At 44.4% G+C, this 15,132-nt stretch overlaps 1 protein-coding gene across 1 annotated transcript; it reads left to right on the top strand.

Annotated features, from left to right (window-relative positions):
* Nucleotides 1–3,484: 3,484 nt before the first annotated feature.
* Nucleotides 3,485–14,202, top strand: lats2 (large tumor suppressor kinase 2). The gene is made up of 7 exons (XM_030786935.1): nucleotides 3,485–3,959; nucleotides 9,059–9,191; nucleotides 9,725–11,268; nucleotides 11,446–12,028; nucleotides 12,242–12,424; nucleotides 12,561–12,667; nucleotides 13,313–14,202. Exons 1-7 carry the CDS (start codon nucleotides 3,597–3,599, stop codon nucleotides 13,862–13,864), a joined length of 3,465 nt encoding a protein of 1,154 aa, XP_030642795.1. The 5' UTR covers nucleotides 3,485–3,596; the 3' UTR covers nucleotides 13,865–14,202.
* Nucleotides 14,203–15,132: the final 930 nt, after the last annotated feature.

Raw genomic sequence — 15,132 nt, forward strand, 5'->3', positions numbered from 1 at the left:
ACAGTAACTGCCGATATTTCGGACATTCCAACATTTTCCTGTCGTGTCTGTGATCTGCACATTGGATTAGGTTTCATTTGAGCTTGATTTAAATACATATATTAATTTTTACAGTTCGCTCAGTCCACTGATTGAATTAAGATTAACGTGATTTTTATCGTACAGTATCTGGATTTGCAAGAGGTTAAAGTCCATGGAGAATGTCAGTCGCTGTTTGGTTCTAATACAATATTTAAATAGACCATTACATCATTTGAATAGTTAATTTCTTATCCAGATTTATTGCCATAAATTTCTCTCTTTTTCCGTGGAATGCGCTTTTCTGTTAGAGTGTGCAATTATTCATGTGCCATCCCATAAAATTTATAATAAAATTAGCCCTAAGGTTTTATCGAGCAATTTTCTGGGAATCTGATGTTGTTTTCCAATATCTCACAACATGGTTAACCTTGCATGTTTGTACGATTTTGATGACCACGTGCTCCAGCTGATCCATCTTTTCTGCTGATAATTCCTGGTTTAAATGTTCATTCCTAGAATTTACTTAGACTGTACCTTTTCCAGAATTAGGACTATCTAGACTAATGAATGGGACATGTACCAAACAGGTCATCCATCAATAGATCTAGGCTAACCTACTTCTCAGGTGCCTTTGCCCCGGGTGTGAGGTTCATTCATTTCTGAACTATCGCCAGGGAGATGATTACTGGTTCAGTTTTAATCGGTAACATTTAGGCTGAATCATCAGCCATATCAGACTACGTCTTTTTTTTTTTTTTTTTTGGAAGTTTTTAGAACAAAGTTCAGTGGTTCAGTTCAAGGTATGGAATGCTGTGCTGTGAGGAACAGAGAGCCTACATCTGGAAAATGTCTTTGTTTTTTTATTACCTAATGCCCCCGCCCCCTTGTCCCCCAATATTTGTTTACATTGCATGAAACTGCAAAAATATGTTTGAAACTATAATATGGGTCACATGGACAAGTAAATATCTCTGATAGCCTTTATCACTCAATGATGCTCATAGGCAATGTAGTCTAATGGCAGAGCTATTGATAACCTGCTGATGATTGAAGCTTTATGAACTTAACATAGCCGTAGTGGTCTGTTTTTGATTTTCGATTTTTGACTGTTTTTGTGTTGTCCTCGGAGAAGCAGTCATCAGGACAGAATTTTGCCAGATCTTTATGCGTTTGTAAAAATCTAGTGGGAATTTATCCAAAGTGAAAGGGTCATTTGGACATGTCAAAATACAGGGATGTTGTCACGTGACAGTTTTGCTGTCTCCATGACGCTATCATTTAGCTGCAGTGATTCAAACAAGGGTTAGTGAACAACTAACAGATGTTTAAGAGTTGGACGTTGCACCTCCTGAATAGCACCCTGATTGGTTGAAACTGGCATTTCACCTGTGTCGCAATTGGTAGTTGTCCTAAAATTATTTCCCTGTTAGTCCTTAAGTGGTGTTTCAAGTCATTATGTGGGTTTACTCTCATTATATTGCTTTTACTCTTAATTTTACTCTAGTTTCTGTGACTACTTTGTGACTACAAGAGTTATCAATTAAGTTGTGCCTTTCTCAGGGTGAGTTCTCAACGTTGTTTATTTATTTATCTATTTATTTAGGAGTGCTTTGCCTCTGTGATGCAATGGTATGAGTTTTCCTGTCGTTACATGTGGAATGGAATTTTCAGTGCTGGAAACATCACAAGAATGGGAGCTTAGGCTACAGATGCAGGCGATTGACTAACTTGCTAACTTGCATTGCAGAACGAAGCAACAGCCTCCAAAAAAAAAGTTCAGCGTTCATTCTTAAAATGTTGCCGATACTGAACAGCCCTGAATGTTGAAATAAGAATTATTCATGTGGCAATAATGAGGCGCAAATGCTCTCATGAGCTCTTGGTAGCCAGGTCCAGAACAGAAGGAAGCTATTGTATTATGATCTGCATGCCTAAAGAAAATATTTTTACCACTCAGTTGACACATTTTTCTTAAGGCTGTCTTTTTTTTTTTCTTTTCTTTTTAAACCAGATATTCATTTTACTGAATAAGTATTTTCATGTTTGTTACACGGTAGAGACTGTATTTTGAAATCAGTGTAGTTGTCGGTACAGAATCTGTAATGTATTGCTAATTTATTGAGAATAAGTCTTGATTGTTTTTTTCACTTTGAGGGTCGTTTGAGTTTCCAGTCTCCTCTTACCTACCCTGACATCTACTATGAAATTACTAACCCCTGTGAGCTACTGTTCGATGTCGCGTTTAGAGAAGCCCACATTTTATCCCTTTGCCCTGTGTTTCTTAATCTTATAGGACCTTTAATTGCATTGCTTTTCTCACCCAGAGAGGGCAAAAAGGTAAGATAGTCAGATTGAGAATACATTGCTCTGAACTGTGGTCACAGGAATAACACAGGGCTTCATAATGAGTAGAATATAAGGAAAGACTATGGTTATCAGTAATATGTATTTACTCGATGAATGAATTATAATTTCTGCAAGAATGCCCACACTTCTGTTCTGAGTTGGAATTGAGCCCCCCTGCAGGTAAATATCTGTTCTATCAAACCGGTTGTGTAAATGTAACACCTGAATCCTTAATGACTAATCTAACTTGTTGTCTTTCCCGACTCGGATGAGTAACGCGTGACGAATCTGTGTAGTCTGGAAACTTTTGACGTTCTACAGACACACTGTGTCGCGGCCTTCACATGATAGTAGAGCGTGATTATTTGGGATCTGAGGTTGTGCATGAGTTGAAACTGGCTGAACCGTGGAGGCTTGTTCTTTAGGCTTTGTTCCGCTGGAGAAGAGTAGCACAGCGGTGCCAAAATGAAGATCGTGAACTTGAAGATGCATCACTAACGAGGTGCTAGTGTCTAATCATACCTTGGTATTTCACAGAGACCGGACATGTAAGGCCATAACTGCACATCCACACTGGGCACAAACTGACCGCGCCCCAAAGCCTTTATCTAACGCAGATCCACCACTCTTGTCTCCACAGGCAAAGATGCGAAACAGGTTGGAATGGAATGAACACACTTTGGTGACCCCTCGTAAGTCCTGGAAGGAGGGGGAAAGCGACCCCTGAAGGGGGTGTTGGGATGTGAATAGGATTTTGACCAACGGGAGCCAAAGCCTCAGAGAGCAACAGAGACAAAGGCCAAACAGCAACAAGAGAGATTCAATCTTTCCTCGGATCTCCCCCTACAACAGGGCGTTATCTCTTTAGGTCACAGACGACACGAAATTGAGCTCACTGTGCATTTCTTTGTTTGTGTGTGTGTGTGTGTGTGTGTGTGTGGGCGTGTGTGGCGTGTGAGTGAGTGGATGAGTGTGTGTATGTGTGCTTGTGAATGAACTGGTGTCTTATTGGATCATTTTTTTGGGAATCTTCCTGTTTTGCGCTTTGTCTAAGGAAGACAGTGCACATAAACATAAATATATATAGAAATATATCCTTTTTTTTTCTTTCTTTTTTTTTAAACTGTGTATTCTTTGGGACGTGAGTGTGACCAAGGTCCTTGAGTTAGCTCTGAACATCTGAACAAACGAACATCAGACATCGCCATTAAACCGGAGACGGCCTAACCATGAGGCCGAAGACTTTCCCTGCCGCCCCATACGTGGGTAACACGCGGCAGCGTCTGCAAGACATCAAGGAAGGGCTAAAGCAGCCAGCAAAGCTGGTGAGTCAGGCGCTCCATGGGGGCAGTGCACGGGGTGAGGGGAGCAGAGGGAGTGAGTCCAAGGGCAAAGACCCCGCTGGCAGACAGCAGCAGATCCGCCAGCCCCAAAAGTTCAACAACTACCAGAATGCCCTGCGTGAGATCCGCAAGTCCCTGATGCCGTTCGCCAACGGCAACGAATCGGGCCAAGCGTCCAGCTCATCGCACCCCACCGGTGACGTCAACAGGCAGATGTTGCAAGAGCTGGTCGATGCCGGTTGTGATCAGGTGAGTAGCGAATGGTGTGGACGTGCGAATGTCTGTCATTTTGGGGGGGGGCATTTTTCAGATACCAGTGTGTTTGGTGCATTTGTGTCTGCAGACCCTTAACATTTAAGACAGGCAGTTGTACTTGTCATGGTTAGGCGTCTCAGATCCCATGCACACACATGGATTTGTAATGGGAAGTGTTCACTGGTTTAATGGGAGGTCTTACAACACCATACATGCCACACAATACATCCTCTCTCTGCCAAGTCTGCATAGTTACATAATGGTGAGTGTAGAAATGTTGAAACGACTGATTTCACAATTGATTTAGTATTTATTTTTCATTTGCTTAGGGGGAGTAACTGCTGTTTAACATCATACTAGAGGTATTATTTTAACGGGAACCCTAATGCTTACCTTTCGCTTTGAAAAGCAAGACCTTTTTTTGCAAGAGAAATAGGGAATTAAAATACTGAAATCATAATCACTTGCACAATGTAAAAGTTTGACCTCAAGAATGTTTATATACAAATATCCAGAATATTTTGAAGATCGCCTAATCTGGTTACTTAATGAAAACAACGTAGACCAAATAGACTTTTATGGTACGCCGAAATGTACTTTTTGAAGTTGTTGGACTGAGTGGAAGCCTCTAATCTCAGTCATAACCATTTGTGTCCTGTGCTGTTTCTCTGGACTTTTTTTTGTTGGTAAATTTCTGACTTAGAATGTGTACTGCCCCCCCCCATTGTGTATTAATTCCAACCATTTAAACAGACTTCAGATCAGTTCATGGATGTGGGATTTCAGAGCCAAGTGTCCATGTTTAAAACCTTAGGACTGGCCTGAAGACAGCCATGTGATGGAGTGTGGCATCTAAAGAATGCTGTGCTCAAGCCCATGCACAACACTTGCTAAGAAACCCACCACTGCACAGAGGAATTACGAGGCCCAGTCTGAGGGAACCAAGCTTCCTTTATGACTGGCTTTATGACATGACTAAATGAGGTCCTGGATGAGGTGTTCTTAGTTCACTGGAAGTTGGATTGGAAATGAAAATGACCATGACCTTGTGTATACATGAGGAATGTTTGACCGATGTCTCTTTCATTAGTATATTTGAGCCCCCCCCCAAATGATCTTGACTTGGTCTATAGCTCTTGTGCTTGACCTACAATCAGTAATTATAATTATTATAGTTATTCTGCTTTCTGGAATCCTTGTATTATTTTTTTTTTTTTTACAACAGTGATTCTACCCTGGTGTTTTTGATTAACTGAACACAGCTTTCGTTAACAGACTGTTTCACAATCCAGACCCATTTACTCCAAGTATTTAAGGCACTCGAAGTATTTCAAGTATATGATATAACAGATAGTAGATCCTGAGGTTAGATTGAGGGTTTTTTTTTTTTTTTTGGGTGTTTTCCAGCCTACATTTGGAGGAGGCTGTTAATGCTGAGGAGTCGGGGCTGGGCTCTTAAGTCCCGTAGAGTCGGAGAGTTAGGGAATTGTTTTTCGTGAACGTTCTCCCTGCAAAACAGGCTGAGAGCTTTGGATACAGCTAATGCAAGGAGGAAGTGTCCATGTGTCTTGGGTGGAACACTTCCCTCAGCTGGCGTGACATGCAGTCGCCAGAGAGAGAATACAGTCTGTCTCTCTTCCTCTCCTGCTCTCCTATTCTCTCTTCCATTCGTTCAGTATATTCACTCATTCATTTTTTTTTTTTTTAAAGTGTATCAGACCCCATTCTTTTTGTCATTGTTCTCTGTTATGCGGTGGTATCAATATCACTGTTGCTGATGGAATGCAACCTTGTAGTACAACTGTGTCTAACGGCACAAGACCAGCCTGCCTGACAAACTGGTACCCTCTGGGAGAACTGGTGCTCCCAGTCCTGTTTGCCATATGTACCCAAAGCTCCTGTTGGAGCGGACCACACTGTACGGCATTCTTCACAGTTATTAGTGATCATTATTATGTAATGGATCAGTCATGGTGTGTGACTTGGTATTTTTAGATCCTTTTTAGCTCTTAACTGGGGCCTATGCATTTTTTTTGTGTGTGTGTGTGTGTTCCAGTACATTCCATGAAAGAAGTGGCTGCCTCAGGTTCTGTAGTGGACTCCTTCAGCCTGATCCTTATCACAGCTCCTTGCTCTGCATATTATAGAGCGATGGAGCGGCGAAGTTACATAATCAACTTTAAAGAGGAAATGTTTTGGTGGGGAGAGGGGGTGGGGGCATATTGAGAAGCGATGAGCGGTACTTCCCTTCAAACTTGATCTTTACTCTATCTATCTGTCCAGCGCGCCCCGAAAGGACAAGCGGGTCTTCTGGAATATTCCACGGAAGATGTGTTTTTTTTTAATTTAGATGTTTGTTGGTGTGCGACACTGTTCACGTTTGACATTTGCATAGTTTTCTTCAACGGCTATGCGTGTGCATTCATGTTCATGTTGGCGGATGTTAATCCCTGAAATTTTGATAACCAGTTCACCTACCCTCCTTTTGTTCAAGCAGCATGTGATTTCATGACCAATTAGTTTGATGCTTGTAATTTTAAATATGAAATCTGTCTCGCAGGCACCAGTGGCATTCCGTCAGAGGAGCGGAAAGGGTCGGGTTTTAACATTTTGTTTCTTTTTGTTTTTCTAGTTTCATTAGGCTGTATTCCCTCGACTTTTTTGTTTTGTTTGTTTTTACCAGTTCCATAAAGGGATTCTGCATGAGTAAGCTTGCTAACATCTCATGTAAACCCAGTTATTGAGTTCCTGGGATTATTTTACTCTACCATTTTGTGCTGCCATTCTGCTTGGTAATGACTAAAAAAAAACAAAAACAAAAAAAAAAACACCCACCTTGGTATTCATTGAAGAAATAACGTACTGTACTGAATGCTAACGGAGAGAGCCAGCCTTGGAGAGGGACCCGTTGATGTCCTCCTCCCTGTTGTGTGTCCGTTTGCGCACGCAAAATCTCAGAGGATTTTCCCATATGGCTTTCATTTCCACGTTTGATTGTGGAAAGTATTTGCGAATTAGGTCAAACTTAAGGCATCTATCAAACAAAGACCTACCTCTTTTTTTTTTTTCTTTTTTTTTTTGGCGTTTTAGAACAGCGACCATGCGTAGTTATGTCACTGCAGACCAGGATACTGTTTGTTTTCAGAGCTCTAAGGCAAGGATTATGAGTGAGACTTTGTTTACTTACTCTCAAGCAGGAATGTGTGTATGTTGTCACCACGGTTAGCGGTGTGAGATTGAACTTTTGGTGAAGCACTGGGGCTTGTGGTATAATGACCATTATAATAAGGGTGCAAAGCTGATATTTTGGGCAGAGCCCACATAGTAGTTGGAAGATAAATATGTAGAGAGAGCAAAATAATGAGACATGTGACATAAAAAAGAGGGAAAAAATGCGCAAGGGACAGACAGATTTTCAGATAGTTGGAATTCTTGCTTCCTGGCTTGTGGAATGCCCTGAACATCTGTTGCTATGACAGTGGAGGTCAGGGTTGGAGCTCTGCTGGGCAAGCCAGCCCTTCCCTTTGCTTGAGTGAAGTGTGTGTGTGTGTGTGTGTGTGTGTGTGTGTGTGTGTGTGTGTGTGTGTGTGTGGCGCCTTTAAATCACTAAGGAGTCTAGTAGGCACACACCCTCAGACCAGAGCAGCATTGGAATGTAACACACAGAGAACAATGACCATAAACAGACACTATGTTTAGATTTTATTTCCTGTGTGCCTTTGTGTTTTTCATGTATCAAGGCTTGTGTGTGTGTGTGTGTGTGTGTGTATTCATGTTATTTCATGTGCCAGCATGTTTATGTTCTTGTTCATTTGGGCACACACATTCGCTGTGCTGCCTGCACACACACACACACACACACACACACACACACACACACAGACTAAGTGATAGACACACACACTCACGCACACTCATACCCACTCACACAGTGAGAATGTGCAGAATGTCTGCGGCTGTGGCCCGTGCTGGAATTTAAAGTGTATGCTGAGAGTGCCCACGGTTGCTATGGTAGCCTGTATTTAGGCCCACTTCTATTTGACTCTGTTTCCTCCCTGTCTATGGCAGTGGCCAGCAAGTCTCAGAAAACCCAGCGAGCTTACTCAGTCTCGTTAAATATTTCCCCAAAACAATTTCCTCTCTTTTGGAAAGTCAACGGGAATTTGTTTTTTTTTTTTTTGTTTTTTTAAAGGATCAGTTAATTTTAAACACAGAACTGGAAATAAATATGATCCAAAAACAAACCTAAGAAGACTCATGCTTGTCCCTTTTGTACGCCTGGAACAGTCCTTGGCTTGACCACGAGAGGCAGTGTGGGATTGGGGGTCCATAGTGTGGATGTTATGGAGGTTTGCACTGAATGTCTTCTCACTGAGGTCATAAGCCATTCATGGGGATTTCCTCATAGAGGTGTGGGTCCGTCTCCACAGAGCACTGTACATGTTCAAGAGGTTGTTTTTGTATTCTATGTGCAACACTTTTCTGATCATGAATGGCTGCATTGTGTCTTTGGAGTCTCTGCAAACACACCAGGGTGGATTTTTTTTTTTTGAGGCCTGTTCAGTCAGTGGAGGAAAAAAAGTGGGTATGGGTTGTGTGCACTGCCAGTTATTGAGAATACCTCTGAATTCAGTGCTCTGTGTGCAGCTAGGAGAAGAATGTAACACGCACTGGCCAATGGGGGGGGCGGTTGGTTTAGTAAGGGGGCAAGCATTCTGTGTGGTGTTTGTGTATTGAATGGCTGGTACAGGAAGGAGCTGGTCCCTGACCTAGAGGTCAGAGGAAGCAGGTGCATGGAATGTTATCTTTGTCGTTACCTGCTGTGTTTTTGTCTGTGTGTGTGTGTGTGTGTGTGTGTGTGTGTGGGAGAGAGAGAGAGAGAGAGAGAGAGAGAAAGTATGAACAGTTTTGCTTGTTTGTCTTCCTGGATACTTACAGTTATTATATAATTGTAAATGATTAGCTGTTGTATTTTATTTTTTGTTTTTTTAATGCTCGACCATCACATGTATTGATGTCTTTGTAATGTCCTACAGGTATTTCTTGTAGGCTAAGATACATTGTGTGTTTTTATTTTTATGTCTGTGAAACAGGAAATGGCTGTCCGTGCACTGAAGCAAACAGGCAGTCGTAATATAGAGGCGGCGCTGGAGTACATTAGTAAGATGGGCTACCTAGACCCTCGCAACGAGCAGATCGTTAGAGTCATTAAACAGACCTCCCCAGGTCAGTCTGGTTTCTGTTTAAAAAAAAAAAAAACTCTCAATTTCCCTTTCAAACCACGTCCATGTCTAATGTTCCCAGATCAGTATATACACAAGTATTTAGTATTACAAGACATTTTGTCTCTTGCCTATTGATCACCTGACACATTTTTATTTTGTTGTTAAGTCAACACATTGGCCAGGAGAACCTCAAAATGATGCACAGCTATATGGAAAAGAGCAACCAGTGGTAGCTGGAGTTTGATTTAAACAGCACAGATGAAAACTTTCAATCTATCATTTTTGTCATTTTCCCTGTTTAAAAAAGTAGAAAATGCAATGTTTCATACTACATACTTTACAGCAGGATCATTTAGCTGTATGAAGGAATATGGTGTTACCTCTTGACTGACGTAAGACTAATTGGGTTGGCAAATAGTCTGTGAGGGAATGTGTGTTTGGACATTTTAGCGTTTGTTGAATGAGATGGCTTGTTTCAGAGCTTGTGAAGCAGCCTTCTTGCAACTCTCATTATTCTCATTATCTACTCTGTAGGTAAAGGTGGCATGCCAAACTCCATGGACCACAGACCAGCGATGGAGAACACCAGTGATGGTGGTATGCCTCCCTACCACCCAATGGGGGCGCCACTGTACGAGGGGGCTGGGTATGGGGCAGAGGGCGAGATGCCCCGGTCTTACATGGGTACCGCATCAGTCATGAACTACATGATGCCCCCTTCCAGTGCGGCACAGGGATCCAGCATGGGGAACCCAATGGGTCGCCCACCCAGCATGGGAGCCTATCCCACAAGCATGGCTGCTCAGAACCCCCAGAGTACCCCCATGTACTCTTCTTGCCCTAACCAGCAGAAGGGCTACACAGGTGGGATGGATCAAGCTATGATGGGCTACACTGTGCCTGGTCAGCCTTTGCAGCTCCAGTCTCAGCCACCAGGGGGACCCCCTGGACCTCACTACGACTACAGGCAGCATATGATGGACCCCTCTGGCTACGGGGTCAAGCGGAGCGCCTCTTTCCAAAACAAGATGCCTCCGCTGGCGCCGGACAACTACGTCAACATGCAGGGTAAAGGGGCGCTCGGCCAAAGTGGGGGTGGCTACCCTCCGAATCTCTACCTTCCGCCCCATTCACACCCCCGTCAGGCAAGCCCCACTTCCCACCAGGTCCACATGATGTCAAGGCCGCCGGCAGGAGTGGCCACCGCCATGGGCACGGATTTCCCCGACATCCCCAAAAGCCTGCTAACTCCGTCCAGGGCCAGCCTTAACCTGGATCCGTATGATCACCACTGGGCTGGGGCTCAAGGACCTGACGGGGCTCCCCCTGCCAGGCAACCCCAGCCACAAGGGCCCTTCAGAGGCGAGGTACGGGTTCCTAGCCGAACAAACTCCTTCAACAACCACCAGAAGGTGAACGTCAGGCAGGCGATGCCCCCACCACCCACCAGCGTGGCTGGAAAGCAGGAGACTGGAATGGGCCCGCCGAACACCATCACCGCAGTAACGTCTCCGCCCATCCAGCAGCCTGTGAAGAGCATCCGGGTCATGAGGCCCGAACCAAAAACCGCCGTGGGACCATGCCACCCAGGCTGGTTGCCTGCTCAGGCCCAAGAGGCACCTGAAGCCCATGGCTACATTCCTGATGAAGGCTACACCTTGGAGCCTTCGCAGGAGCCCCGTTGCCCTCCCCCACCTTACCCTAAAACACTGCTTCTGCCTGGGGCTGGGACAGAACCTGCACCCCTTGAGGCTGGAGCAGTAGGTGGGGCTCCAGAGCTCAATGCCACAAGCAGGACCGTACAGAGTGTTGCGGGAGGGAAACAAGAAGAGCCTGTAACCAAAGAGAAAACCAAGACGGGGAAGGGAGAGAAAGCAGTGAAGGATAAGAAGCAGATTCAAACATCGCCCGTGCCTGTGAGGAAGAATGCTCGTGATGAGGAGAAAAGGGAGTCGCGCATTAAGAGCTACTCACCCTTTGCCTTTAAGTTTTACATGGAGCAGCACGTGGAGAATGTTATGAAGACTTACCAGCAGAAACTTCAGCGCAGAATGCAGTTGGAGCAAGAGATGTCCAAGGTGAGTAATGGAGAACATACAGGAGAGTAGAGGTTTATTCTCAAAAGCCGTTGTTTTAGACCTTTCTGGGTGGGTAATTGGTCGTGAGTAGAAGTTCAGTTCTTTTGATTATCTTTCCTCATTTTTGCATGCTTTTCATCTCTTTTTATTTTTCTTTCCTCTTCTCTCCTCCACTAGGCGGGCCTATCAGAGGCAGAACAGGAGCAGATGAGGAAAATGCTCAACCAGAAGGAGTCCAACTACAACCGACTACGCCGCGCCAAGATGGACAAATCGATGTTTGTCAAGATCAAGACGCTGGGCATCGGCGCTTTCGGAGAGGTGTGTCTGACCCGTAAAGTTGACACGGGGGCTCTCTATGCCATGAAGACCCTAAGAAAGAAAGATGTTCTGAACCGGAACCAGGTGGCCCACGTCAAAGCGGAGCGAGACATTTTGGCGGAGGCAGACAATGAGTGGGTGGTTCGGCTTTACTACTCCTTCCAGGACCGGGACAGCCTGTACTTCGTAATGGACTACATTCCTGGAGGAGACATGATGAGCTTGCTGATCCGTATGGGGGTATTCCCCGAGCCCTTGGCCAGGTTCTACGTCGCCGAGCTAACTTTAGCGATCGAGAGCGTGCACAAGATGGGCTTTATCCATCGAGACATCAAGCCTGACAACATCCTCATTGACCTGGATGGACACATCAAGCTGACTGATTTTGGCCTGTGCACCGGCTTCCGCTGGACACACAACTCCAAGTACTACCAGAAAGGTAAGCACGCAGAGAGGTTGGTTATTTCAAAGTTGGATGGGGACGTAAGAAGGTTTAAAGGCAGATTTCCTCAGTGTCCCAGCTGTCTTTTTAAAAAATGTTAAAAATGTCAGTATCTCCAAGATTTTCATGTGTTAGGGTTCTAATTATGGTTTTCCGCTGAATTTACTAACCAGGTTAATCTGTCTCACTCTCTTTTTTTTTCCCTTTCAGGGAGTCATGTGAGACAGGATAGCATGGAGCCCAGTGATTTCTGGGATGACGTGTCAAACTGTCGCTGCGGTGACCGGCTATTGACTCTGGAGCAGCAGGCAATCCGCCAGCATCAGCGCTGCTTGGCACATTCTTTGGTTGGCACGCCCAATTACATCGCTCCTGAGGTGCTTTTGCGGAAAGGTGAGGCTAGGGTTTGGCAAACGTGGTGGCTGCATGAGTGTGTGAAAACTGTGGTCTGAGCGGAAATCTCGTTCACAGCACGGAAGCGCTTTCACCTGGATAATGTTCCTCTCTCTGGTTTTTTTTTTTTTTGCAGGATACACGCAGCTATGTGACTGGTGGAGTGTCGGGGTGATTCTCTTTGAGATGTTGGTGGGCCAGCCGCCATTCCTTGCCCCAACTCCAACAGAGACGCAGCTCAAGGTAAAACAAACAGCACAACATGAGTGTATCAAGTCTGTTTTTGCTACATTTAATCCTTTTTTTTTTTTGTGATATTCACTGAGTTGTCACGTTTACCACACATTATGACAGTACTACTATGACTGTTGTAATAATGCTAACGTATAAATTGAAGGCTACACTTTTACATTTGCCCCTATTTTCCAACATTCTTATGGTTTTTTTTCTTCTTTTTTTTTTTTTTGCTGTATCCCCAATACTTAAATTCTAATGTAATTCACTTCATGAGATTTCAGAGAAGTATGAAAATCCTAAGACTCCATAGAAACCAGTACCAGGTGGTTTATATCTCAGAATATTGCATAGGGCAGTCTTACGAGTATTTACATTCTGTTAGAATAAATGTTTGGTGTTTTGATTTGTAATGCATTTCCTGTTTCTGAATTCCTGTTTTAAAACACTAAACATTCTCACAAAGCTTGCCAAATGATTTTTGGAAATACTCAACTTATGAAGGGACGCACTTAAAAAACTGTTTGGACCACTCCATGCTGGTGTAAATATTAGAGTTAAAAAAAAAAAGTGTCAAGAGAGAAAATAGCGAATTCCTCTTTGTTGTGCTGTAATGCCGTCTCTTAAACAAAGTCGTGTCTTCACCCATCACAGGTGATAAACTGGGAGAGCACATTGCAGGTGCCTCCACAGGTGAAACTGAGCCCAGAGGCCGTCGACATCATTGGCCGTCTGTGTTGTTCTGCCGAGGAGCGCCTTGGGGCGAACGGTGCCGGCGAAATAAAGGCTCACCCTTTCTTCGGCCCGATAGATTTTTCCAGCAACCTGCGCACCCAGCCAGCTCCTTATCGCCCTAAAATTTCCCATCCCATGGATACGTCAAACTTTGACCCCGTGGAGGAGGAGGGCGGTCCAGGAGCGTGGAGTGACAGCGGAGACAGCACCCGTGCCTGGGACACGCTCTGCTCCCCCCACAGCAAACACCCAGAGCATGCCTTTTACGAGTTCACCTTCCGCAGGTTCTTCGACGACAATGGCTGCCCGTTCCGCTATCCGAAGCCGCTGGAGGCCCCCCAAGACCCTCCCGGCAGTAGCGGAGCCAGCAGTATGGGCCCGGAGGAGGAGGAGGAGGAGGAGGAAGAAGCACACGAAGAGGAGGAGGAAGAAGAGGAGCAAGGAGAGGGATGTGAGCCAGTGTATGTGTAGGGACACTGGGAAAAGGGCCAAACGTGAGCTAAATCAATAGACACAGAGCACAAAAGCCCAGTAACTCCCCCTCCCTCCCCAGTCTACCACCACCACTCCTCTTGCAGGGTCTGCATGTCTGTGTATGTGAGGGAAAGAGAGATGAGAATGGAAAGAGAAAAAGGACTACGGTGTTGTATTTTCGAACGGGATCCTTTTGTTTGAAAGATCCAAGAAAGAAACTCTGACCTGGGACCAACGAGCCTCACGGTCCAGGGACCTGCGTGATTTTGTTTGACCGGACTCAGGCTCACTTAACAGCAAAACGCAGTCAAACAGCTGCGTTTTGTGGTGGTCTCTGGACCTTGGCCAAATTACTACATTTCTCTTGGTCAGTTTTAACGTGCCCTAGGTTCCTTTGTCTAGTGGACCCCATTCCAGACCTCCCGAATGGGCTAAAGATTTTCAAATTCGACCTGTGAACAGGATGTTGATGTAACACAAACACTTCCTCCTCATATTCTATCCTGGCCGTTTGGAATGCGAGACAGTCCAGTGTCACAGTCTTTAAAGGTTCAGATTGAGCTGTTTTATTGTCAGTACACATTATGTTTGAAGAGTATTAGGTCAGAAATGACAAACTCAGCAAAAATACAGCCTTAGAGCTTACACACAGATACACAAAGAAATCGATTTCCTCAGTTGCAGTGCACAAATTTGTCATTAAAAGTTTCAACTATGCATCACAATAAGAGAGGGATGATCCCCTTAAACACAAAAATTTGGATTATTTTAACTGGGTTGTTCTGACGATTCCAAAGGCTAACTCTCTGGTGAGGAGAAGAACCTTCATGTGTACTTTGACCACTGAAGACCATTTGTCTCTGAGGAAAAACGTGTGTATTTTAGACAAGACATTTTTGTTTGAAAAAGTGTTATGACTCCCCCTTGTGGTTGAAAAGTCATGATCTTTATACCGTTGTCATAAACCCATTACTGATTATCTGAACTGTCTACTCGACCATGAATGTGATCAGCCCATCAATTCACATGTATCTAGCATTCACAATTTCAAGCCCAAAGTGCAGGCGGGATTCGGCAGTGAAACTGTCTGAAACGACGGTGTTTGGTAAACGCGCAGACTCAGCCTTCACGTAAAGACGTGACTTAATTAAATGTTTATCGTCATGTATTGCCATCCCTTCCTCGGTTTAGTCCGCCATATTTTCCTGCGCTTATATGTTTGACTTAAACAATCGAACGGACGCGGACAGAATTTAGTTAATTAG

This window comes from Chanos chanos, chromosome 10 (assembly GCF_902362185.1).
Source record: "Chanos chanos chromosome 10, fChaCha1.1, whole genome shotgun sequence".
Taxonomy (NCBI): Eukaryota; Metazoa; Chordata; class Actinopteri; order Gonorynchiformes; family Chanidae; genus Chanos; species Chanos chanos.

Excerpts from the sequence above, each read along its gene's own strand:
- lats2 (XM_030786935.1), top strand. The coding sequence starts at position 3,597 with ATGAGGCCGAAGACTTTCCCTGCCGCCCCATACGTGGGTAACACGCGG. Across the intron at positions 9,192-9,724 it reads CATTAAACAGACCTCCCCAG|GTAAAGGTGGCATGCCAAAC; the intron begins GTCAGTCTGGTT and ends TCTACTCTGTAG. Across the intron at positions 12,029-12,241 it reads CTCCAAGTACTACCAGAAAG|GGAGTCATGTGAGACAGGAT; the intron begins GTAAGCACGCAG and ends TTTCCCTTTCAG.